The sequence below is a fragment of the Onychostruthus taczanowskii genome, unplaced genomic scaffold (genome assembly GCF_017590055.1).
Source record: "Onychostruthus taczanowskii isolate IOZ18803 unplaced genomic scaffold, ASM1759005v1 scaffold2, whole genome shotgun sequence".
In the NCBI taxonomy this organism is placed as follows: domain Eukaryota; kingdom Metazoa; phylum Chordata; class Aves; order Passeriformes; family Passeridae; genus Onychostruthus; species Onychostruthus taczanowskii.
In genome coordinates, this window is record NW_024499239.1 from 3,993,058 (window position 1) to 4,018,712 (window position 25,655).

At 40.4% G+C, this 25,655-nt stretch overlaps 1 protein-coding gene across 1 annotated transcript in view; it reads left to right on the forward strand.

Annotated features, from left to right (window-relative positions):
* The window catches only part of LNX1 (ligand of numb-protein X 1), a 65,688-nt gene that overhangs the window by 17,003 nt on the left and 23,030 nt on the right, over window positions 1-25,655 (forward strand). The window contains exons 2-5 of the mRNA XM_041402630.1: window positions 14,573-14,814; window positions 16,414-16,569; window positions 21,968-22,123; window positions 25,439-25,641. Of these exons, the coding sequence (XP_041258564.1) occupies window positions 14,573-14,814; window positions 16,414-16,569; window positions 21,968-22,123; window positions 25,439-25,641 (757 nt within the window). The remainder of the gene's footprint in view (window positions 1-14,572; window positions 14,815-16,413; window positions 16,570-21,967; window positions 22,124-25,438; window positions 25,642-25,655) is intronic.

Sequence of the window (25,655 nt, forward strand, 5' to 3'; positions counted from 1 at the left end):
TAATTTTATGATTTGCTAAGCAGAGAAACTGGATGCTAAGTAATTTTATGATTTACATGTCTGTTTTTCAAGTAGCGTTTGCCATTTGGAAAGTTAGTCAGCCTAGGCTTCCGGAGCAGAGTTTTCAAGAAAAGCTTGAGACCATGTGAACCATCATTTTGGAACCACCTATTGTGCTTTATGACGGTGACAACTCTCTCGGCACTTTTTTCCCCCTCCCTGACATTTCCACAAAGAACAGCTGTGCTGCTTACGGTCTCCTGTGCCAGGGAAGCAGTTGCTGATGTAATCCTCCCCTCCCTTCTGGCTGCTTTGCAAAGAGTGCTTCTTCCAGGTCTTCTAAAACAGTCACATTGCAGAGAAAAGGTCCTCACCCTTTGAAGCCATTGGTGAGTTGTCAGGTCCAGGGCTGAGCACAGAAGTTCAGGTGACTCATGATTCTGCATCTTTAGCAACATGTGGATGCAGTGACTTATTTAGTAACACATGTTACTAAAGTCCTGAGTTCTTTTGTGCTTTTAGAAGGTAAATGTGTGTTACTTTCATTCCCCTCTCTCCTTTTTGATAGAGATGCTGAGGGGAGAGAATGCTGTTCCTACAGTTAGGACTTTGTGGCAATGCTTTAACACTTACTGCTTTTTTGTGCTATGGCAGTTTAAAAAGCCACATAATGTGTTATGGAAGACATTGAAAAAAAATGTAGTAAGCAAAAAGGACTTTTTAACACATATTAAGCAAAGCAAACTTAGCAACTAGTTTTCAAGATGTGGCATACTGAGGGGTAGCCCCTGTCTCTCAAAGAGACCCAGACTTGACCCATGAGGCATTTAGTGTCCAGAAGATAGGGTGGTGAAGAAAGGGCAGGAATTACCCTAAAAAGGTGGTTTGAACACACAGGGAAGCTAATCCCCAATAAAGTTGGGTGTAAAGTGACAATACTGTTCTTATTCTAGGATAGATTCTCTGGTGAATACTCTTACTCTGGAATGGGGATGTCTCCAGGGAAGCTATTCTCAGATGTGTGTGTCTGCACATATAATATACACAGTGTGCCTGAGGTATCATTCCACAAGCACCACAGCAATCATGTACTTCCCTGTTGCAGACAACCCCCTAGGAAGCAGCACCACCTCTAAAAACTGAATATGGTTAAGCTTTGCAGAATACTTCGTGCTCCATTTTGGAAGGACATCTTAATGCCAGTATCTAAGTACTCAGAAAACCCTGTAACCTGGTGCTGTAGCATCTTCAATTAGCTTTTAAAGAAAAAGAAAATAATTTGCCATGAGGCTATTCGGTTTACAATTGCTAATTGTTAGGTATTTATTTACCTTTCTTCTTCCTCCTTTTCTCTCTGCACTGCACTCTTACAAACACACAGTGCTGAGTATTTGGATTTGCCCTTCAGGAAGCAAACTTGCTTCAGGGCAGTTAAGGAAGTTCCTCAGAAGTTGAAGATAGGTAATTTGCTAACCACTGGTTGAAGACATTGTGAAAAATTACTACAGAAACCCATGTCTCAATTTTTAATATAAATATTTAAATGCACTACGAATTTTGTTTAGTCTGTCTACCCATTTTTTTTAATCCTCAGTTTTCATGTCAGGCTGAGGTGGATGTTTTGTAACCATTAGGAAATTACTCATTTTATCTGTTAGACTATTCTCTATTATATGGCTTGTCAAGCCATCTGCGTTAAGAGCATGCTGTGTTTATATTTACATGAAGCATGTAGGATTTGTTTTATGTATATCTCAGTCAGGGCTGGAAACATGTCCAATGCCCCCAGCATGGTGCTGTCCACTGGACACTAGTATGCATGTCCAGCTGGAGATCCTGTCTTTTGATGATGGTTTGGGTCACCTTGAGTGATGCCTTTGATGTGAAAATTAGCAGATGATGAGGCATGGCATAAGCATACTGCTGGAAGTTAGATTGCCAGCTGCCTTCTGAAGGACCAGGGTCATCTCAGTCTGAAGAAGACAGATGTAATTATCCCCATCTCAGAGCTGATAATGAAATGACATCATTTCCAATGCCACCTTGGTTTTCCTTCAGGGAGTCCATCATTACTGCTAACAAGACCCAAGTCTACTTAAATTGTGACATTAACAAAATCACAGCCTGGGCTGGAACAGCCTCAGGCGCAGAGGCTGACTGAGTCACCCAGATGCCACAAACTGTCACACAGAATTCACAGTTTGAATTCATTTCAGGACAGGCTGTCGCACAGCAGCCCCAGCCCATTTTGTGGGAGCAACAAGGTCAGGCAGGATGTTCCTTCCAGGACAGCAAGAGCAAGGCCACTGTCCTGTATCACCCAGGGAAATATCATTTTATCCCATGCTCAAGGTTCAGTATTCCAAACCTGCTGCTCAGGTTTTCCCACCATATTCTAGGTGCCCAGCTGTACAGGTGATGTTTATATTTTAAAACTGAAAGCAAGACGAGTCATTAGAGCTTGAATATTGAAATTTCCAAGGCTGCAGTGTTGTAAAAGGGAAAGGAAGCTGCAGCTTCCTGAAGAACATTTTGTATTTTTTTATTTTGTTTCTTTTGTTGGATGAATACAAAAGTTAATGTGTGTTGTAACAAGACAGGATGAAATGACTGCCTTTTATCCTGAAGAGGCTTTTCTAAAAATTGAATAATTAAAGAAAAAAAAAAATGAGAGAAAACATCCAGTATCTGAATGGGACTTACAGGGAAGGCAGAGAGAGACTCTGCCAGGGACTCTTGTAATAGGACAAGGAGTAATGGTACAAACTGAAAGAAGGAAAACCTAGGTTAGGTATAAGGAAAAAATTCTTTACTGTGAGGACGGTGAGACACTGGAACACCTTGCCCAGGGAAATTGTGGATGCCAGCAGTGTTCAAGGACAGGTTGGATAAGGCCTTGAACAGCCTGGTCTAGTGAAAGGTGTCCTTGCACATGGAAGGTTGGGTTGGGACTAGATGGTCTTTTAGGTTCATTCCAACCTAAACCATTTTATGATCTTCTCTTATTTATACTATGCAAAAATAGTATGAAATCTGAGCAACTAGAAGTGACTAAAAAAACCTAAAGAAACGTAAAACATCTGTTGACTAAGGAATATGAAGGAGAAACAACCTAAGAAAAATTGGTTTAAATGAAGGTACAGAGCAAAACTTGTTTACTCCTTTTACTTTTTTTTCCACAGTGAATACAATTGTTCACTGGAACAACATCCCCAGGGATATAGTAGAGTTCCCATCACTTAAGGTTTCAAGATGCTTAAGGTTAATCACCTCAGATAAAAGTTTTATCACTCAAAGTTTTGGAGAGGATGCTAGATAATCTCATCTAGGCTTCCTCTCCCATGAAAGGTTGGACAATGTGATCTGTTGAGGTCTCTTCCAGCCGAGGCTCCTCTATGATTTTATGGTACTTTTCTTTATCAGGGATATGCATTTTGTGTTGTTGGTACCCACTTCTGAAGGCATCTTTTGTCCTTAAGGTTGAATTCTTGCTTGCACTCTTAATTTTTGTATTTTATGCCTTGATTCACGTGTTTTATCCCAGTGATCTGAGAAAACAATGTACAATTTCCCAGAGAGATTCTCAGCCCATATCAGAAGCCTCTAAGGCCACTTCTTCAGCTTCAGACTGAAGATGGACTTGTGGGCCTTGATGGTATTGCCAGTCCAGGGTGGACTTAAAGGAGAGTGCCTCTGAAGGAGGCACTGAAGCAGGACTCAGTTTCTCCCTCCCAATGTGCCAGTTTTTAATTTGGATGCAGCATTGGTCTCCCTCCTGCTTAATTCACCTCTCAGAATAAGCTTCAGCAGGAGGAGCAGAACTCAGCCTTATCCCAACCTGAGCTTCACTGGTTAGAGCACTCCTGAAAACTGAGGTGAGCTCCTTCAACCTCCCCAGCCTCCCCCCTCCACTGACAGTGGTCTGCATACAACAGGAAGGGAGACACACCACTGCTCTCTCGGGTGCTTTCCATGATATTGAACACAGCACTGCCTTTAGGTGACTATCTGGGGAGAAAGATGAGTGGATTGGGCTTTTTTCAGATTTGGGTAAAAGAATTCAGGTTAAAAGTATTTCTGATAGTTCTGTTATAAAAGTGTGTTCCAAACAAAGAGAAATTTTCACAATCTTTACAGCATAAGTGAGCATTTCCTACTGTGTGAGCATTCAGAAGACTATAAACAACATTCCAGCCATACTTGTGCTGTGGCTGGATTTGGACTTTCTGAAGCCCTTAAATGTTTTTGAAATGTGTGTTTATTTTAATGGATGGGTGAAATATCTCACTGAAATATCTCATATTCAACTGGGTGGAACCCATAAAACACAAGCAGTGAAGATTTTTGCATGCCAAATGGGTCTGGGGGGATTTGTTCTGAAAACTGGTTTGTGATGTCCCTCTGATCCACCCTCTTCTAATCTATGTGCAAAAGAGAAGACTGCAATGCAGTTTTTTATAAGGCTGATTTGGGGTCCTTGTTGAATATTAGACATCAGATTTTATAAGAGTATGGGAAACATTTGTGACATTTCAAGAAACTGCTTAGTTGTACTGGCAGAGATGTTTGCTTAAGACTCAGGCAGGCATCTGACAGGGGTCTCTGTGGTCTTTCAACTGCTGAGGTGTGCTGAGACCTTCTTTTTTTGTAACCTTCCCTATGAGGAAGCAAAAATGTGTTTAGAGTGTGATATGTACCAAGATGTGCTAGCAGTATAATTTGGATATCCATGCTGACCTAGAAGGGATCTTATGTGACTTTTGGGTCACAGTGGTCAGAGACAAATGCCACCAGAGCTAGACCTGTGGATGGCTGTCCACAGCATGTTCTGTCAAAAAGATTGTGTAAAGACAGCATTTGTGATTTGTTGGATGTAGCTCCATTATTTCCTATAATTTCAAATTCCAGTGGAGAACATAGTAGTAAACCCAAGCCTTGGGTTGAAAACATCTTGAAACTGAACACAGTGTTCTCTTTTTATTATATCTAGAGGCTTATGGGCATGAGTTACTTCTCTTTGCCAGCAGAAGCCTCACACCTGCTCTCAGTAGTGCTGGCTTGCTGAGTCTGTGACACAGCAGATATTGTAATTAGTTTTATTTTTAAAATAAACGCATGCTAAGTATGTGTAAATACAAAGTTTCTGTCTGTCAGGCTTTTGTGTCTGTAGCTGCAAGAATTCGGGTTAAGCTGATCCTGTCAACCTTGTTAAAAACCAGCCCCATTTGTCCCATTGCAAACATATTTTGCTCACTGCATCATACAGTTTTTATAGCATAGGTGGGGATAGTAGGAGGGGAAGACAATGCTGAGATATTAAGTTCCAGGAGACTAGTTATACCTGTTGAAAATAATCCAGTGATCAAAAGACCGAACAATAAAAGTGAAAAACATATTAACAATAAACGTGAAAAGCATACGATCGAATGCTTATTCTTAATATTAATTATATGTGTACCTACATAATTTGAAAATGTAGTGTACTGGATTGAGAGTATTGGATTATGAGTATTGGATGAGTGTATTGGATATGAGAAAGAGCATTGCAATGCCTCAAGAATTCCTTTGTCTTTTACTTGTTATTTTTGTCACAGATAACCTGATTTTAGCAGCAATTTTTGAGCTTTTGTGTATATATGCTGTGATTTTCCTTAGGCTCATTTTTTAGTTAATATTGTAAATGAGGAATATTTGTAGCGATCCTGCTGCAGCTTCATTATATACAATCTCAATTCCTAATGTGAAAAGGTTGTATTATCATTATTTTATTAGTATGAGGCAAAATCAGTGGTCAAGATTGCTGGCTGAGTGCTAGTTCTTTGAGTGGTCTTGGGTGGACTTGAAAAGCAGATATGAATCTCAGAGCTGCTCATGGCAGGTCTTATGTTGCTTTCTAAATACCCAACTGATACACATTACTTGTGATTGTTCCCTCATGCACAACTTCTGTAGGTAGAAGAATGTACAAATATTGCTAAGTACCTACATTTTCCATCTAGAAAACTCTCTTTCTAATTGGTGCTTTCTCATTTTCTTTTGGAAAAATGTTCAAGTTTGACTCTTCTTGAAGTAGTAAAAGCTGAATCTTTTAAGTATGTTTTGTAGGTAATGATACAATTCTGAAAGGAGATGAAAGCTCTTAGTAAAGTTTTCAGCAAGCTCCATTTCTGCTGAAGTCAAGAGGAGTTTTTAGTACTTCAGTACTTTAATACAGCACTTGGACAGGATTAGTGGCTTTAAATAATGTATTATTTGTTGAATGCTATAAGTACATAAGCATAGAATGCTTACAAGCCATCAGCAAGGTTTACTGGCTCTCACCAGCTCAAAACTGCTAGTCCCATGTGTCTTGTTTTTCACGCTTATTTTGCTTTGAATGTCCTAACCAAGTACTCACAAGCTCCTTGCTGTGTCAATACCTGAGCACCTACCAGGAATTAGAGATAGTGTGCCACCTCTGTTTTTCTTGCATGTGTCAGCTGCTGTGAGTAGATTGCATGAGATATGTAGATCACTCCTTGGGAGCTTCAGTCTTTAATTAAGTTCAGTATAAATAAATATTGCTGTTGTTTTGTATCACACAAAATCACTCTGGTACTGTACATCTGGCTGGTATCTTCCCTGTGATGACAAATGTTTATTTAGGAGTAAAGTAGGTGAATTAGTTTGTTTGCAATCTAGGAGTAAATAATGAATAAGAGACTGACTGCAGCCTTCCACCCTGCTTAACTCCTCAGTTTTGTAGCTCCAGGTCTACTTGTGCTCTACAAGCATTACATTTAAAAGCAGTATTGGAAAAGGTAGAGGCTCTAGAAGCAACTCAAGGCTATGCCTTATGTGAGCAGCGGGAACAGTCTGCTGATGCCTTTGTGCATTCTCAGAGCACTTGTGAACACGGGGGAAAGGGGCATACAAAGTGAAAAGCAATATTCACAAAGTCAGTTGTGAATATTGGCTTCTCTAAAGAAGTAGTTATGTTAAGCAAAAACAAGTGTGCTAACCTGTAAAAAACAGTTGAAAAGCCTGGGTGCCAACTTGCCCATCTCAGCTCTCTCTAGCAATTTACAGCTCCATTCTCCTATATGTAAGACAGTTGAAATTTGTTGGATTGCTTTACGACTAGAAATTGAATTATAATCCCACCTTGAAGGAAAATCAGTACAGTTGTGGTTTCAAAATCATCAGTGACAAAATAATGGCCTGAAAGAAGTTTCAGGAGAGAAAGAAAGCATGTTCTGGACCAACAATTTGTACTTAGTCCCAACAATAACTGGGATCATTGCGCAATAATCCCAGCCATGATTTTTGTCTGCAATTGCAGGCAACTAATGTTGTTTTCCAATTTCTTCCAATTCCCTGTTCCCATGATAAATGCTAATGTTCCCATGATAAAAAAGATTTCATAATAGAAGCTTGAGATGGTGGTTGAAATACAACTTTCTGAGTTTTAAAGAGAAGAGAGGAAAAAAATCCTAAACACAACCTCATGTTAGGTGATACTTTGCTAGCATGTACATGAAATTTGAACTCTACATTATATTTCACATAAAAAATGTGTTCCAAGTTCTTTCAACTTTCCTGAAGACTAGTAGGCAATATGGAGATATTCCCCTTTTTCAGTATGAGCAGTCAAATATGAAATAGGTATTTGGTTTTCATTGAATGCTTGTTCAGATTTTGTCTGATGCCAAGTCTTTGTCCATTGGTAGTTTTGGGAACTGTGAGGTGTGAACTCTGAACTGCAGTTCTGTTCTTCATCAATGCAAAATACTTTTAAGGGCCTCAAACATGATGACGAGCCACGCTTGCTCCTCCTTCTCAGCAGACAAATCCCAGAAATGGGAGTACGTCACTGTAGCTGAAGACTAAATTGTAATTATCAAGAATGCTCAATAATTTTTTCCTCATATGCTTAGAAAACCTTACCTTTTTAATCTGTGAGAATCACAACTCCTTTTTCTACTGGTGGACCCAAATTCATGCAGAGTAGCTGACATGGAAATATAAGTATACAGATTCTCCTGCACACGTTCCTTATATAATGCACAAATATATTTTGTTTGACAGCACCTTAGTGCAAAAGCATTGTGAAAATGACAGCCCTTCCCTGGGGTCAGATCTTTACAGATAGGACAAAGCACAGTTTTAAGCTTTGTTAGCAAGGTAGTTTTCCAGAATGTATCGAATTGTGATGTCTTCATTAACACAAAAATTGTGGAAAAAACCCTTAGGAAACCATAACGGAAATATGCAGAAATTAAATTGAAACAGATAAATATGTGAGAGGTTTTCCTATCTTGTGGGAAAGTATTTAAGCTAAATAACTTTAGCTTAATACAATAAATATTATGAGGACCTTTATAAATATTTAGAGAGTAGTAATGCAGAAATAAAGAACCACTAAATCTGTTACTTGCTTTTACTATGGCGAAGGCCTCTGGCTGACAATAGAGAGCAAATGTTACACGAGAAAATCTCTCTGACAGCTAGACAGAGAAGCCATTTGCCTCATCTAAGTTTCTATCATAGCTATCTCTGTGCTGACACCGAGAAGGGCAGTGTTTATGCAACCGTAGGAAGGAATTGCTGATCCTCAGCCCTCCAGAGGCAGCAGGGATCATACTACAGGCCCACGCTGCCCTCCCAGCCAGCCCTGATGCCCCAGGTGTCAGGAAGCTGTCTCTAAAAGGCTTTTGTTTACAGGGTTATTGAAGAGAAAGAGCAGTAGTAACTGGGACAATTTCCCACTTAAGTGAAAAATATGCTTTTTTTTTCTCCAAACAAGATGGCAAATCTCTGACACTGAGGGATCATCAGGGATAGCATACCCAAGTGCATCAATGCCAGGGTACAGAGCGCACAGAACAGCACTGACAAGCACCTGGAAATACTGCTGGCATTATGAAATTCAAGTGCAGGTGCAGATCAGCCTATTTCTAGTTGCCTGCTTAGATATGGGTTTTGCAGCCTGTCTTTCAGCAAATATTCACTGGAAACTGCAATCCAGAAGTTTAAGCTTTGCTTTTTATATGGCTTATTCCCTTCTTTATCAGTGTTGAATGAGGTTTAATGTAGGCAGGACCTTCTAGCCACAGCTGAATACCACGATTACAGTAGCTTGAGGATTATTGTTGACATAAGACAGTTCTTTATAAAAAGTGGAAAAGACACATGCATTAAAAAATATCAGGTACTTATGAAGCTTTTTTCCATATACAACATTCACACAAGAGTTAATCCTTGCAGGAACTCAGAATTACCAAGGAAAAATCATTTCTGTGAAGTGCTCTGTTCCAGAATTCATTTCCCTACATAGCAAAAAAGAAAAAAGAAATTTTGTACATAGGATCAAGATTCACAGAAGCCAGTTTTCTGAGCAAGGTTGTTACAATATCATCAGATTCAGAGGGCAGCAGGGTAGTGATCACCTTCACTGCCAAAGATATTGATGTCTCTGACCTTTTAAGCAGCAGTATGGTTGGGCTGGATGGGAGGCCATGTATTTGCTGCATTTTAGCTTATATCTGTGACATGGGATATAGTGGGAGTTCAGGTACCTTGCTTCTTTTTCTTGGTGCACTGTTGACAAAAGTCAGATCAGAAGAGTTTGTGTTAGCTCTGTCTGAAGAACTGATTGAGTCACTTCACTCCCTTGTGATGGAGTTTCAGAAAACTTCAGAGTTTAAGTGTTTGGCCTGAAGTCCATGTGGTTGGTGTTTGGGTTATGTTTGGACTACTGTCACTGCCAATGCACACTGCAATGGTGTGGATGGTTCCTGTGGGGCAGGAATTGTCAACACCTTCTTGTGAGTCATCCTATCCAATTAAACCCCATGTCTCCTTTCCTCCTAGGCACAGCAGAAACCTCTCACCAGGGTCTCACAAGCAAGGTTATCTGCACCAGGTTATCCAGGATGATCTTGGTTGATCAGCTTTGGTTTCTCCATCATCTTTTCCACTGGATTAGTTTATGGGTGCTAGAGCATTCAGGGAGTTTGTGTAACAGAGGTATGGCACATGCTGTTGATACTTTGGACCCCAACTTGTGTGAAGACCAAATTACACAGGGATGAGGCTTCTTGCAGTGACACCGTAGCTGAAACCTACTTGTCTATCGTGATCAGGGTTTAGCTATGGAACAGCAGTGACAGCTCATTATGCAGTATTTTCTTCTGATGGGCAATCTTTAGTGCTTTGTATACATTATTCTTAGTTGCATTCTGACAATGTGTCCGCTGCTTCTGCGCTAAAGTAAAACAGTCCAAAATATGAGGGGTGCCGGAAGTGAGGTTGAGAAAACACTACTGGAACTGGGCAGGGAGGGGTCCTGCTCTGTTTATTTGTGTCTGGCCTGGGTCACAACCACTGTGACTCTGCAGATTCACTTTTTTCCCCTGTTTCATGCCCAGACAGAGATTGTGAAGTGACACAGAAGGCAGGGCGTTTTTAAGGTCACGTGCATAATACATCATAGGATCATAGAATGTTTTGTGTTGGAAGGAACGATAAAGATCATCTAGTTCCAGTCCCCCTGCCATGAGCAAACATATACATATATTTTTTACCTGTGGAATTGTTTTATTTAGATCACTAGAAGAGAGGTGAAAAAATTCATGATGTTGTCCTTGCTTATGTTTTGGCTTTACGTTTTTTTCCTATGTCAGCCTGGGTAATTGAAATCCTTGAGGTCAATCTTCCTTTCAGTTCCTCCTTTGCTGTGCAAGTCAGGGATGCTGCAAGGAGAACTCTCTTTTCAAACCCTTGTTTTAATTTGAATTTCAAATGACGTGGATATGTTTCTGTTGGCCTTGAGTTTAACTGAAGGCAGTTTTTACAAATGGTAGAACCAAGTTAAGGCTGTCAGAGGGTTTTGGATCTCCTTGCTCTGGCTCTTGGGATGTGCTGCTCCTGACGCCTGGAGTGCAGAGTGTCCCTCAAGTGTGGAACAGGGTGCAGGGCAGAGATTTCCCTGTGGCTGCCAGTGTTGATACCAGCCAGAATTGCAGCCCTGGGTGAAATTTCAGCAGTGACCATTGCTCTTATACCACCCAGTGGTTAGCTCATTCCAGAATATCAGACAGTAGATATCTGCTTCATAAAAGAGGCTGTTCAAACAGAAGAAACTATTTTCTCAGTTTCCTGTGCACCTAGTGACACTACTTTAATGGCACAAACTGCACAGCACACATTATTCATGTCTGTTTATATCTCTGGGGTTTGGCCTTCAAATTGTTTCACTATTGTACGGCTGCACGGATGTACTCACTGTCCAGCACAACTGAGAAGGAACATAAATCTGTAGTTCACCTTGGCCTGCAGACACTGTTGAGTTCACTTTCTGACTGGTTATGTTAATCAGGTATCCCACTCTTGCAGCTGCAAAACAGGCATTGTGATTAATACTCACAATGAGAGAGCTAATTACTGCTGGCACGAAGCTGTTTTATGTTTCTCTCTTTTCTGGGAGCCAAAACCAACCATATGGAAAAATGTAGCTTGAGCACTATAAATATGATTCCACTTAGACAGTCATCTCTTCTGTTTTCTGTTATCACAGCAGTGTCAGCACAAGCAAAACAATGAAAGTGAAGAGATGCTATTGCAAATTTTATTACAAGTTTGAGGTCTTGGGACTTTTTTTTCCTTCTTCAAGGACACTGTGTTAATCTGAAGAAAGAGGTCTTGATTTGTGTTCATTTATGCCTGCCACAATTATTTAAGAAATAGCTTCAGTGATCATACTTGAAGAGCTCTGGTTCTTCTTTAACTATTTCTGGCAGCGCTAGAAAGATATGCTTTGTGCTTTGTATCATGACAACTTGTCTTCTCCAATAAGCCACATCTTAAACTGTGTCAGTCCTCTCTACATTCAAAGTAGCTGTCTTCTGTTCATTGCTGTTGGAATGAAGCTGTTGACTGTGTGTCTGCAGTGCAGCCAGCAGCAGCAAGTGAAGATTTCCACAGAAAGAGAAGGCTGTAGCAGTGAACAGCAGATGGGCACCAGGCAGTGTTTGAATCCAAATAGTAAGAATCTTTGGGCAGAGCCACTTCTGATCTTCATATTGATCTTCACAGAGCTTTCCAAATAAAAAAAACCACCTGCATTTGAGAACTCATTCACAAGGCTGGTGTTCTAGTATCAGCCACTGAAACTTTACTGACATGGGGAAAACACAGCCAAAAGAAGTAAAATGAACAGGAGTAGGAATATATCTTATCACATTCTGAATCTTTACAAGATTGTTGTAAAGCAGAGACTGTCTTCTGAGAACAGCAAACAGTTCCCCCCAAAGCCACTTCTCTGTGTTGGGTTTTTAGACTATTTTAAAACTATTTTGTCGAGCATTCATATGCTGGATTAGCAAATGTGACTTTACTGCAAGAGAGAGATGTCAAGGATGGGTATCCAAAACACTGTGAAGAAGGTGTTTAAGTGAGTAGCAAGAGGAAAAGGCCTTTGTGCTTCTGCTTCCCATGAAATCTAAAGGAGAGCATCCTGCCATAGTTTAGGGTTCTGTGGGAGTGAGAAAATCTGGAAAGTAACAGAAAAATACCTGCTGCAAAGGAGGCAGGAGAGCTCTTCCTTTCTTTACATGTCTACTGTTGCAGTCTTGCCTTGCAATGGTGCCTCAAATAGCTATTTATTGGTGTTTTGAAGTAGTTGACCAATCTTCTCTTCCATAAGAGTATTTTCTTGTGAAATGCCTCATTTTGCTTATGAAAAGTTTCAGAAATACCTTCTGTTACAGCCATTCCTATCCAAGCCTTAAAGCATATACATAACACACAGTTGCATCAATATGACAGAGTTTGGTTTGGGTATTTTTCCCCTCTTTAAGATAAAAGTTGTCAGAAGCAGAATGAAGTAAACGATGGTAAACCATGATCTAGTGCCAAAAAAAAGGTTCTAATTCAATTGTCTCATCAAAAGTCAGTACCATGACAGAAATTAAACTGCTACTCGGAAGCTGATACAGAGAGCTCGATGACATTTCCTCTTTCTGTCTCAGGAACTGCTCCCATAATAATTTCTCTTCAAAGTCTTCTGTTCAGTGTGCTACTTCTTCTCATGAACTTAACCCACTAGCGTTGTGTACTGTATGTATTATGCATTGCCTTTTGTGCATGCCATATATTACGAAGAGCTTTCTATCCCTAAGGGTTTCTGCAGCTATTTCTGTGAGTTTGTCCTACAGGGCACTTTCATGAAAGTCATCAGTTAGCCTTCACCATGAAGAAAGGGATAATAGTAACTGAAAGTAGACCAAGCTCATTAGATTATGATTAAAAGCAGGGGTTTTTTTGGTGTTTTTTTGTTGGTTTTTGGTTTTTTTTTGCACTGAATGTGGTTCTAGTGGGTGGCACTGGGCAGAAGTGGTGCTGGTGAAGTCACAGGTGCTGTGTCCTTGGTCACTCTGTCTTTTCAGTTGTTTTATAGCTTTAATTGAATACTGACTCATGAAGACTACAGTGACCTTTAATTTTATTCAAGTGACTTTCTTCCATGAGTCTTAAAAAAGAAATGCCATGCATGGTCCTGCCTTTGCTGTCTAGGATGAATCTAGAGCAGATATTTGGAAGCATAACTACGTGTGTTTCAAAGCAGGCTTGTAACTTGCCCCTTACAATTCTGTATCTTGAGCTCTTTTGAGAACATGTGTTTCTCCACTAGAAACAGAGGATTTTCCCCCAGAAGTAGTTTAGAACCTACCTTGAGGTCCTCAAGCTGATGAAGTCCCAGGCTGGCCCAAGGACCTTGGCATGAGGTCCCAGCCCCTTGGTGGGAGCTCTGCAGTCCCTCCTTGACTCCGGTGAGGCTGCAGGGTCAGTGGGACCCCCTACCTCCACTTGCACCTCTTCCTCTGTCAAGGCAATGACCTGCCTACTTTAGTGTCTCAGCTGAGCTGGAAAAGCAGAGTTGGCAACTTCATCTCTGTGGCTAAATTTGAAAACAATTCAACAATTCATCAGATGCAGTTCAAGTAGTTAATGGTCTGTAAAGGCACCGCATGTGGCCTGGATTCCTGCAGCCCCCAGGTGTTCAGCTCCCATCTGCAGCCCTTTAAGGTTTGCTCTGGTCTCTGCAGACACAGTGCCATGCTCCACATGTGACCACATTGGTGACCGGGAGGGTTTTTCAGGAGGCAGAACTGGGTAAGGTGCCTTTTATTTCACTAGCAGACCCAGAGAAGCTGTCAGGCCTCACCCTGCTCTCCTTCATCAATCGAGGCAAGTAGGAAATTACAGATTGTAGCCTCTGGCTTAATTAGCCACCTGCTATTCTTGTCCTCTTGCATCCACAGTAACTATTGATACACATAAGACTACACACAAGGCTCAGACTCTCTATTTTTCCTTGACCAGCAGTACTCTTCCCATGTAAGGTGGTAACTCACCTCATTTGAAGCACACGTTGGCATTTTTCCCTCTTGTTAATCATCCATATTTCACTGGTCACCATGATCATTACAGGTTGTTCTCCAAGTGATTCCTTGGAAGCAGAGAATTTCCATAAGTACGCAGAATTTAAACAACTTGCTATCATGTCTCTCTTTCCCTCCCTTCTCCTTAGATGTAAAGGAGCATCCCATTATGGCCTTACCAAGGAGCGGAAGAGGCGTTCCCAGGACTGCTCTCCTGACCGTGGCTCCAGCTTAGCAGTAGCTGCCCTGGGCCCTGAGCTCTCAGCAGCTGCAGCCATTGCCTTAATGACAGATGAGCCAGGGCTGGTGAACCCGGCCTTCAGCCCCACCTCAGAGGACAGCCAGCTGGGTAGCAGCCCCGGAGACCTGCACCGCAGCAACCGCAACAGGAGTAAGAGCCAAAAATGATGGCTTCACAGCCTCCAACAAATTCATTGTTCTGTTAAATATATGTCACTGGAGGATAAAAAAAAAATTAAAAAGAAAAAGCGGTGGGGAAAGTGAAAGCTTTCATTTTTCATTGTTTATCAAATTGTGCATTCAGTGACCCAATAGATTTGAGGTGAAAAAAAATGGCTTGGCCAGGGGCAGCATCAATCTGAAAATGGACTAGCTATACACATGTAAACTGCAAATCTTTAGAAAGATTATTTAGGTAAGTCAGCTCAGTTGGAAGATTAAATATTATGTGTGATGGTTTGAGGAGGTGGTGTAGCTGGGTAATGTGTCTCCACTAAATCTTGGTGGCCCAAGTAACACCCACAGCCATTGGCACCTACCCAAAATCCTATTGGGAACTGTGTTTCACATCTGCCAAGTATTTTCAGGAAAATAAAACCCTTAAGAATTGCCTTAGGACCTTGGGGAACATCTGCCAGCTTCTTGGGAAGGTGCAGTTTGGAGAAGCTGGTTCTGCTGAAATAACAACAGTCAGGGGACAAGCTGCATCAGGAGACTTAGCCTTGATCTTTCACCTTGTGACACTTCACCTCTTTGATGAGTGTCATGTTTGAAAAACAGGGCCTGGCTAAAGCCAGTCAAAAGTGTTAATGGTGAGTTCAAAGCATGTATTTGAGGATTCTGAAGCTGAAATGGAAAAAGCCCACCTTGTGTGCTGCCAGTTGCATATTGGGAGAATGGATGAAGGGATGGTGATACTCTAGGAAATGAGAAGCATTATCCTTTTGTTGTGCCAGGGTTTGGAGAGGTGAGGAAAGGAAGGGTGCAAGAACAGAGCACCAGAATCTCAATAAATTCTGTCAGTTTTATTGAGTGTAGAGGCCACAGTCTGGTTTGAGGGAATGTTGTGTTATTAGATTACAATATTTGGCTAGCATGCAGAGCTGGAACAGACAGAACAGCAACAGCCATGAAGATATCTTTAGCAGGATGGAAAAGAGTGACATGTTTTGAAAGTATTATGACTTTTCTTTTGTATTGCTGTACCCGAGTCAGAATATGGGAGCTTTTGACCCCTCCCACCTGATAATATTTGAATTTTTTGACGTGAAACAGTTGGCAATCATTGGTGGCTTTAGAGGCATTTCCAGGTTTTGAGGCAGTAGTAGTAGTGGGGATTTTTTCAAGAAGAGTTTTTAATGACTTCCAGCTTTTTTTGGTCAAACATGTATAGCTGAGGAAGGGCAGTGCTTCTTCCTTTTATATGTATTTTTCAGAGAATTGCTGCTGATTCTGCCTTGATGGAGGATAATTCTTTCCAAAGCTACCACACTCACACGAGATTTCTCCAGGTGATTGGCAAAACAGATAGGAAGGAGGCAATTCGAGGGTGTGGGACTGAGGTAGGGTGATTGTACCCAGATTCAGGTGCAACCTTGAAGTATCAGCAGGACTCAGGGGCAGAGGTGAAGTACAGGCAGCCCTAATGTTGATGTTACATCCCATCATATGCTGAGGGCTACAGAAATGCTGTGGTTCTAGACCAGAACTGCTGAACTGTACTGATTTGGTTTTTTCCCGGCTGTTGCAGCTCGACACTTTGAACGTTCCACTATAAGAAGCAGATCTTTTAAAAAAATAAACAAGGCGTTCAGTGTTCTTCGAAGGACAAAAAGTGGAAGTGCTGTTTCCAACCAGACTGACCGAGAAAGGGAGACTGTTGGAAACTCTGCTGCTGGAGAGGAAGGTAATGTTTTGTTCATCTTGTGTTACCACTCAAATTGGGGAAGGGAGCCCTGTCCACATGGGAGATGGATATCCATGACTGACGTGCCTTTCATGTGGTGCGCTGTGCGTGGTTAAAACAAACAAACCAGAAAACACAATCTTTCCTTATTTTCTTCTTTCAAAAGATGTTACTGACTGGCAGGCAAGAATATTGCTGAGGCATTTGGAACCTCATGTAGGGCTGTTATGGTAACAGCCTGCATGCTACAGCCAGCCCAGGATCTAGCCCATGGGATGTGGGATCTGGCCATCTGGGATCTATTGCTGGAGCTGTCATTGATTTGCTCTGTAATTTTGTTTAAGTCTCTTCATCTGCATGTGCCTGTCCTTCTAAAGCAAATGGATCACAATAATCATACTTTAGAAGAACTTAATGAGTTTTGGCTAATGCTTATGAAGCACTGGAAATTCCCAGTGGGAGGATGGTATGGAAGTGCAAAGTACTGTAATTATTCTGCATTTCTGTGGGCTCCTTTATTACCTCAGCCCGGCAGGTGATGAAGTAAGAATGCTCTGCTCTTAAGCAGCAGGGAGAGGCAAGTTTGTCTGATGTATGTCAGGGATGAGGGGTCTGGCAGGTAGTAACACTTAACATTTGGCATTCTCAAAGCAATAAGCAAATGTTACTAATCTGTTTGGACCATAATTATGAAACCAATAATGGCATTCACGCATCAAGAGGAAGTGATGATAGAGTGGGAATCAATGTCTTAATCAAGGACTTCACTCAGCTTATTATTCCTCTGCTTGATGCCTCAGCACCTCATGTCTCTTCCCAGATCAAATGTTCAGAATGCAGTCTTTAAGAATATAAAATATCCAACTCCCTTTTGCTCTGTATTCAAGTTCTCATTGAAACACACACAAAATAAGCACAAAAGGCTGCCAAATGCTACTTTCAGGCATCATTGTGATGCCATTGTAAATAGTGGTAAATTGGAGAATCATGTTCAATATTTGCTCATTCTTTCAGGAGAGTTTCACTATGTTACTGTGTTCTTGGTCTTACTCTCCTACTTCACATACTTGCTGATAGAGCCAAAATAAAACCTGGTAATTCAAAATCATAAACCTTCTCCATAAAAGGGATGGGAATATACTTCTTGACCTGGAAACATAATGAATAATTTTACTATATTTTAAAATATTTTAAAATAATTTTTATTATTAAAATAATATTCTTTTTTTCCCAAGTAAAATTGTACAAGTGAGTTGTTTATTTCTCTGTTTGAGCAGGCAGATAGATTTCTCATTCCATAGCAACTCTTCAATCCACTGTGAGCAAAAGCTTGCCTTTTTTTAGAATGAGTGAAATTCTCCATGCCTCAAGTTCATATTTTTCAAAAGACGGATGATGTACAGATCATTTTCTACCTAGACATATAGCTGACATTAGTTCTACTGAAATCTTGGCTTCATGTCCAGGGTGTGCAAATAATCTGGATGTCAACAGCACCTATCCAGTAGCCCAGTGCAGTTCAGACGTTAGCAGAAGTTAGCAGAAAAAAGTGGAGATGTCACTGGCCTTTACATTCCCAGCAAATGGAAAGCATTGTTGTCTCTGTAAGGGATGTATAATGACAATCACTCCAGGGCCCCACTGACAGTGTCAGGAATGTCAGTCTCTCCTTGGCTCTGCTTGTGGTTTCATTCCTCTGCACCAGCACGCCTGTAAACTTCCAAATGTATTCTGCTGCACTGGAAAAACCAGGTAGGCATATAATTACTTAATAAGCAGTTACTCTTAAGTATGAGATCACAGAAGCTGGCTTCCTAAATTACTTTATTAATTACATTTGCAAAGAATGCATTTCGATTACACATTTCTGGAAATAGATCTTTAAAAAATGCAAGAAAATAACTTGAAGCAATGCAAATACAACTTGAACAAAGATTGCAATTCAGACCTTTGCAACAGGTCTTTGTGTAATGGCATCTCAAAGGCTTTCTCTGTTCCTTCTTGGAGGAGGAAATGAATGTACTTCTTTCTGTAGCAGTTATCATCATCCTGCCAGCTGGGGGCTGGTTTTCTTCTCCAGTTCTGTATGTTTTCTTCTTTTATTTATTTTTTTTAACCTCAGCTGCTCTGAGCAGTCTGCAGCTAGACTTCTAATCAGAGCTGTTGGTCAGTCTTTAGGGATAGCTGCAGTATGCTCTGCCCTGTGTTCACTGTACGTATTGAAGAAAAGGGAGCCCTGCGTGTCTGTCTCACCATTGCCACGCCACTCTCCTGGGAATGGAGGCACTCCTGTGGAGATGAATGAGGTGGTTCCTCACTTCAGAGGTCCGCACACCCAGCGGGAAAGGTGCTGCTGCCTTGCCCAAAGGTTCATATGTTTGTGTCTGGGACCATCTGAGAAAAGAACTTAGCCATGACTCAATGCCCCAGGAGATCGGGCAGCACTTCGCTAATTCTGTGGTGACCACTTTTCCACACCAGCTTCAGTCAGTGCACGAGCAGAATAAAGCTGAGACTACACCAGCCTCACAGAGTGATATGAGCCCCTTCTTGCTGATAACCTCTTCTTGATAAATGAGAGCTAAGATCATCTGGCAAAGCTCAATGTATAATTCATCTGACTCCAGTTTTCAGAAGACCCCCATCTTAATTCACATGTCTCTGTTTAATCTGTTTTGCCTGTATTTTGGTCAAAGGAGCTCTGAGAATGAACACCACAACAAGTAGCCATGTATTAGCCTTCAGCAACCCTTCATTAAGGGTGTGTAGGTGCATTTAATCCGAAGCTGCTATGTTTGTTGAGCCACTGCTCAGTTGCAATATGACTGTGGGGGTACAAGACAAAAGAATGGTTTCTGATGAGGGAGAAAAAACATTCAAATTCTTCTTAACTAGAAGCTGGATCTAGTACTGGTTTTGGAAAAAACTGACACTCAGGGACATTGCAAAATATGATTTATAATATCAAATGTGTTTCTGTTATAATTACAGTAGAGAAATAGTTACAGTCTAATGCTATCTCACACCTGGAGCTGATAGCCATCCTGAACTGCAGAGATTGCCTCACGATTTATGTTTGTATCCTGTGGCTTGATTTGTTTAAACAACGCTATATGTGCTCATTTTGGATTTAAATTATTCAGGCTTTCTTTGTTTTTCTGTTTTTGTGGCATTTTCAGTAGAGTTGTTACATGTCCAAACCAAAGAAAATGTTAGAGGTGAATGAAAAGTACAAACACTAATGAGAAAATATTTAGGGGGAAGGAGTTGTTAAGATTTTCTCATTTTTAATGCTTTGTTATTTGTAAAATCCCATGCAAAGAAATATTTGTCTCTATGCAGCACCCAAGCTTGTGATATTTATCTGAGGGCAATTTCATTAGCAGCATTTACAGCTACAAATAGCTTTCCAGGTCTGAAGCAGAAGTTTAGAAAGCTCAAAAGAAAGAGTTTCATTCTGAGATGTGAGGAAAGGTGACAGGGACATGCTTAAGGCACTGATATATTTAAGATGTATATCTTCTGACTAGATCTACTAGTGTAAATGACCTTGACAATCTACTTAAATGATAAAATATCTCCAAGCAAAGAATGGTCCAACTTTGCAATGCTTATTTGTATCACTGCGCTCTTAGTTTGGCTTTACATCTTAAACTGAGTTCCAAGAAGGACTATATATATATATACTCTTTACTCAAACTGATCTACTAATACAAGTTTTGAACCAGCTAATGTTTTAGGAGCAAAGAATTTGCAGGTACAATTTAAAAAACTTCCTTACAGTTTTAGAGTAATAGAGCTGTATTTTTGACTTTCAAAAATGTTAATTGATTTCATTTTGCAGTCAAGCCGTTGTAAAAGAAATTTAATTTAGGGTTGCTTGAGGATGGCAAATGTTTTTCAAAGTCAAACTAGTCTCATAGTGGATGCAGTTCTACCATCTGGCATTGCTTTGCAGCAGTCAAGACCAAGGCAGCCCCAGCAGGCACTGGCAGAACCACAGAACAGGCTTCCCTCTTGTGCTGTTCAGTGTGAACCCTGTTATATTTTTGAGACATATATATATACACATACATATATATATATAATAGACAGATAGATAGATAGATAGATAATATAAATACTTCAGTGTTTGGAAATGTATGTGAAGAAAAAGAAGGTAAGTGAAACACAGGTGGTATCAACCATTTCATGGCATTAAGGCTCTCTGTATGCAGAAAAAAAAAGTGGTTTATCCAGCCCCAGGACAAGACAGTGCAGCCCAACCTCTGTCTCAGGAAGGCTGCACCCCACAGAAATCCCACCCTCTTCCTATTTTTCTCAGATTTGATTCAGTTGCCATTCTGATTTCCCAAACCAGCTGTTACAGAACTGGTTCAAAGTGCTCTGCTCTGGAACAGTGAGCCAGGCAATTTCCCGAAGAAAGAGATTGTCTCTGCAACATTTCCTCTACTGCAGACTGATGAATTTGCCTGCTGTATATGAGAGTCGCAACTCTTTAGATACACAGTCAGCTCAGCAACAGTTTCATTTTAGTTCTTTTGGGACTACTTTGATGAGAGGAATGTCCAGGAGCAAGAAGAGAGATTAGAACTGGCATCACCTTCTACCTGCCCCTCCATTGGAGAAGCATCACTGGAGAATTGATGGAAGACATCCAATCAAAAGGATGGCAAACCTTTGGGAAAATGGCATGATAAATGAAAATCTATTGGGAAGGAAAACTTGCAGAATAAAGCTCCCCACCAGCACAAGGGCATGTGATACTTACAGACACATTGATTTTCCAAGACTAGGTTACACAAGCTTAATTTAAATTCTGGTGTCCAGATGCTGGGAAGGATGAATGTGTGCTGCTGCAGATGGTCCTATTTGTGGGGGTGAGCTGGCACATTAGTCAGGCTGCCTGATCTAAATGAGGACCTGCAACAACAGATACAAGTTTTGTTTACAGTGACCTTTGATTAATCTGGACTCAAGAGTCAGAGCAAACATTGCACATTGTCACACTGAGTCCTGGGAATGAAGACAGAAGCTACGTTCATGGCAGCACTGCTGGGAGGAGCATGATGCACACAGAAGTCAGCAGAAACCTGAGCACTGAAGGAACGCTACCATTAAATATTATAAATTGGGGGGGGAAAATAGTAAGCATACTTAAAATTTTGTAATACTTTGTCATGGCCACTATACTAAGGAATACTCGGTGTCCCATATTCCCATATTGTGCCAGATAAATGGAGTTCACTGTGCAAAGCTGGTCTCTCCTGTGTTGTTTACCATAAACTGATGTGTAAAAATATTGATAACATTGCACACTAATATTAAGAGACTACTGCTTGAGAAAAAAGCCCGCACAATCTTTCTGAATGCAGGTGACATTTTATTATATTGACAGATTCAGAATCCTCCATACAACCCCCCGTGACAAAAACACAACACTCTGTGGGAAAACCTGGAAGAATCACCAAAAACAAGACAGAAAGTTTCCTTCTTTCTAGATTCAGCAGCTCTTCGATATTTAAGGACTGGAAATATAAAATGGTAAAGAAAGGTATGCAATACTCCTGGGTTTTCCTGCTCTGGAAAACCTGACCTAAGAAAATGGAGAATTTTTAAAAAGAGTGTAAAGGCTGGAAAATGGAGTCTGTGAAAATTGGTACTCCAGCCTCACAACAGAATGTATATATGTGTGAAAGGTACAAGCCCTCAACTCAGTTGGAGTTCCTTCAGTTGGGCTCCTGAGGCCCAGTCATTGTATGCAACCAGGTGCTGAAGCAGGGTCTACGTTTTCTGGGTATGGTCTATACATTAAAAATTCAATTTGATGACATTGCTTTCTAGACATGGCATCATCATGAAATATGCATGGTAAGTTCTCATCAAATTGCACACAATGTTTGCAGACTTTTTGGTGACAAAGTAGTTATGAATTGTCTTATTTTAAAAAAGTGTATTTGTGTACTTTATATATTTAGATTGACACACTTACTTTTAGGTTATCAAAATAGGCATTGGCCTTTTACTTATGACAGTCTAGGTTGTTGACAATCTAAACCTCCATGTAGATGTCTGGGATGAAAAGAAGAGGCAAGACTTCAAGTAAGACAGCAAAAAATAATGGATCATAGAAGAGTTATTTTGGTTGCTTAGCCCATTTGAGGAGAAAATACTTGTTTATTATGTATATTAAGAATACAAATATTGTATTCTTAATATACAAATACAATTGTTTATTATGTATATTTGGTATACAAATATTGTATTCTTAATATACATAATAAACAATTGTATTTGTATATTAAGAATACAAATCAAATGAAGACAGGAAGTGAGGCAGTACAGCCTGCTAGCTATGAAAAGGTGGCATTAGAGACTTGCAGACTGGCAAAAGAAAAACATCTTGGAAAGATTTGGGTTGCTGTAGACTGCACATTTCAGAAGGAAATTAGACATTAAAAATTCCTCTAAAAACGTCTGCTTAAAGTCATATTGAAAGTCAGCCAAGTGCCACTGCAAGTCTTAACAAACTGGGTAAGGCATTGTTCAAAATGCAAAGAAACCGATTTATGTTTATACATATGTAAAAATGTAGGTAAGTCTTGTACAAATGTAGAGACTTGTTCACTGCCACATTGCCCTGATTTTGCTCTGGAATAATTACAGGCTGAAATAACATGAGAGTGTCAATAACTTGTTCAGTCCACAATTCTCCATGGACAAGAAATCCAACTGGATAATTCCTTTAGAAGAGTTTTTAGAATGAGCTATGGAAAAATGAACATCAGTGTCAAAAAGCATAGTTTGTTAGGATGTGAAGTGAGTAATCATAATAGGTCTATTATAGCACTGTTTTGTATCTTCAATATATACATGTATATTAATTTATTTGCATGCAGGGAAGTTCTGGGTGTCCAGATTTTCATCTGTATTTTTACACATAACTACACTTATAACCACACTGAGAGTATGAAATGTGCATGCTTATTCTGTTGCAGGATCAGGCCATTGGTGATTTTTGAGCAGTATTTGTATTGTCTGACTTTAAGCACCTCACTGAGATGCCAGAGTTAATTGCCTCTTTTCTTACACAGCAGTGGAGAACATTTAGCACCTCCAGGGGTGATTTAGCATGGGAATCACTCTCTTTGGGTGCCTGTGCACTACAAAGGAAGTCAGAACACATAGATCACCAAACTGTGCATTTGAGGCCTGGATTTAGATCATGTGAATCCACCCTTCAGGCTAGAGAGAATTGAGCAAATTACAAGCTGAGCAAATAGCATTTAGAAAATAGAGGAGCATGGGGGAAATGAAGCACTTTCTATTCCTGAAACATTAAAGTTGCCTGCAAAACTGTAGTAAACCTGTATTAAGACAGAAACTGCTATTACAAGAATAAATCGTTGAGTATTAGGTTGGTGAAGGCTGTGTAGTTATCTAGACAGACTTTTATTGCCTGTCAAGTCTGTGTAAAACCACAAAGTCGAAGTCTGTGCTACTGGTAGGTGCTTTTTACAGACGTGGAGGAGGACAGCTTCCCACCCTGAAGAGCATATGATCAAAGAAGTGGTAAGGGATGCAACATGGTGTTTCTCAATATTTTTTTCCTATTCTTTCTTTCCCCTTGCCCTCTCTCAAAAGGTTTTGGTGCCTTGCTGGTTTGTTGCCTGCTAATTCTGTGGTAGCAAATATTTATTCTATCTCAGATTTTGGTCTATAAAGTTTCATTTTTCACTAACCACTGTTCATTAACACTCACTGTACTTTAATTTATAAAATAGGTTATTGAAAAAATATTAGCAGTTTATTTTTTGACTTGCAGGTTTTTGACTTACCACTGCATTGGATTCACATACAAAAAGTTTAAATATTTTCTCTGAGCTTTGGGGAATTCAAAATAATTGAAGACTGCTATGCCTGTGCTGGAAAATTCACTGCTGCTTTTACTTCAACTTTGCTCACTGCTAAATATGGATTAAAATTTTGAATTGACCTAGAAGGAAAGAAAGTATTAGTGACATGATGTGAAATCAGACATGCCAGTTGAAAAGTAGGGTTTGGAAGAAGATACTCTAATCCAGTGCATTATAAATACAAAAAGGACCCCTGCCCACCATTAGTCCCTCCTCCCCACAGCCAGATTGCCAGGGCCAGCAGAGATCTTTCCCTCCAGGTACTTTGAGCACACTGTGGTTTTAATAGACACATCACAGTAAGAGCCACTCATTCCTACCTCCTGGAGTTCAAGCAGGGATGAGAGGAGAGCATAGGTCTGGTAGGGAAACTACTGCGTGCTTTGGTTTGTCCAAATCTTTGGTTTGTTGTCGTTCTGGTAGCTAAAGATGGATAAAAGGCTTCCTTGGATGTCATAAGACAAGAGCCCTGTCCTCCACTGTGACACCAAAAATGGAGAAAGCAGGGCAGCCTGGGATGCTACCAGTGAGGCAGAGTTTACAACTCAGCACAGCAGGGATGGATGTTTGTTGAGGTGCCCATGCCCATCTGTTCTAGGGCCAGCAAGAAACTGTGGCCTGGTTCCGAGGTGTCTCTTGTGACCAAAAATATATTTTATTCCTTTAAAATATTGACTTGTATAACTCTAAGTACATTAAATCTGTCTGGATTACATCAAAGGTTTAAGGCTGTATTTAGTGGGGAAAAGGAAGTTTGAATATATTAATTGCAGCAAGATCCCTTCAAGTCCATTCAGCAAGCTTACTTATCTTTTTTTTCTCACTTGGTATAAATCACATCCATGCATAAAACCTAGCTTGACTAACTGGCAGGTACTTGAGGTTGTGCAATGCATGTTTCAACAAAGCAATGTTGTGCTGTCAAATAAATACCTTACAATATGCATTTCCAGGTTTTCCCAGGCTGTATCACCTGATTCCAGATGGGGAAATTACCTGCATTAAGATCAGCCGTACTGATCCCCATGAAAACCTGGCCATTAGGATCGTGGGAGGCAGTGAGACCCCTTTGGTTCACATTATTATACAGCATATTTATCGAGATGGGGTCATTGCCAGAGATGGAAGATTGCTACCTGGAGACATGATACTAAAGGTACAGTACTGTGG